The sequence below is a fragment of the Aptenodytes forsteri genome, unplaced genomic scaffold, assembly GCF_000699145.1.
Source record: "Aptenodytes forsteri isolate BGI_AS27 unplaced genomic scaffold, ASM69914v1 Scaffold50, whole genome shotgun sequence".
Lineage (NCBI taxonomy): Eukaryota > Metazoa > Chordata > Aves > Sphenisciformes > Spheniscidae > Aptenodytes > Aptenodytes forsteri.
The window spans coordinates 1,098,684-1,099,520 of NW_008795126.1; the positions used below are offsets into that span (position 1 = coordinate 1,098,684).

The 837-nt window shown below is 64.2% G+C and overlaps 1 protein-coding gene across 1 annotated transcript in view; it reads left to right on the plus strand.

Annotated features, from left to right (window-relative positions):
• Positions 1-837, plus strand: part of GSE1 (Gse1 coiled-coil protein) — a 41,957-nt gene that overhangs the window by 35,570 nt on the left and 5,550 nt on the right. Inside the window, 2 exon segments of the mRNA XM_019471526.1 lie at positions 183-453; positions 624-683. Coding sequence (XP_019327071.1) covers positions 183-453; positions 624-683 — 331 coding nt within the window.

Here is an 837-nt window from a genome sequence, read left to right on the forward strand (position 1 = left end):
TAGGGATGGGGATGGGGGTAGGGATGGGGATGGGAATTGGGGATGGGGATGGAGATGGAGATGAGGGGGATGAGGATGGGGATGAGGATGGAGATGAGGATGGGGATGGAGGTGAGGATGAGGACGGGGATGGGGACCGGTCTGGGGGTGACCCTGCTCTGCTCTCCCCCTTGGCGCCCCAGAAGCTGGAGTTCCTGCAGCTCTTCGGCCTCACCACGCAGCAGCAGAAGGAGGAATTGCTGAGCCAAAAGCGGCGCAAGCGCCGGCGGATGCTGCGGGAGAGGAGCCCCTCGCCGCCGACGGTGCAGAACAAGCGCCGCACGCCCTCCCCACGCCTCCCGCTCTCCACCCGCTACAGCCCCGACGAGATGAACAACAGCCCCAACTTCGAGGAGAAGAAGCGCTTCCTCACCATCTTCAACCTCACGCACATCAGTGCCGAGAAGAGGAAAGGTAACAGCCATGCCGGGCGCAGCGGCCCCGCGCGTGCGGGGGGCCGGCCCCAGCTCGGGGGGTCCCCACTCCCTGGTTTGGGGGGGGGGCCATGTAGGGGTCCCGCCTGGGGCCGTGAGCTTGCTCTGCTGAGCAGAGGCTACACTAAACCTCAGCTTCCCATGCCGCAGACAAGGAGAAGCTGGTGGAGATGCTCCAGGCCATGAAGCAGAAGAGTCCCGCCTGGGGCCGTGAGCTTGCTCTGCTGAGCAGAGGCTACACTAAACCTCAGCTTCCCATGCCGCAGACAAGGAGAAGCTGGTGGAGATGCTCCAGGCCATGAAGCAGAAGACCACGCCCGCCGCCGCCATGGGAAGGTAATACGAATCGGAGATCTCCACCTGC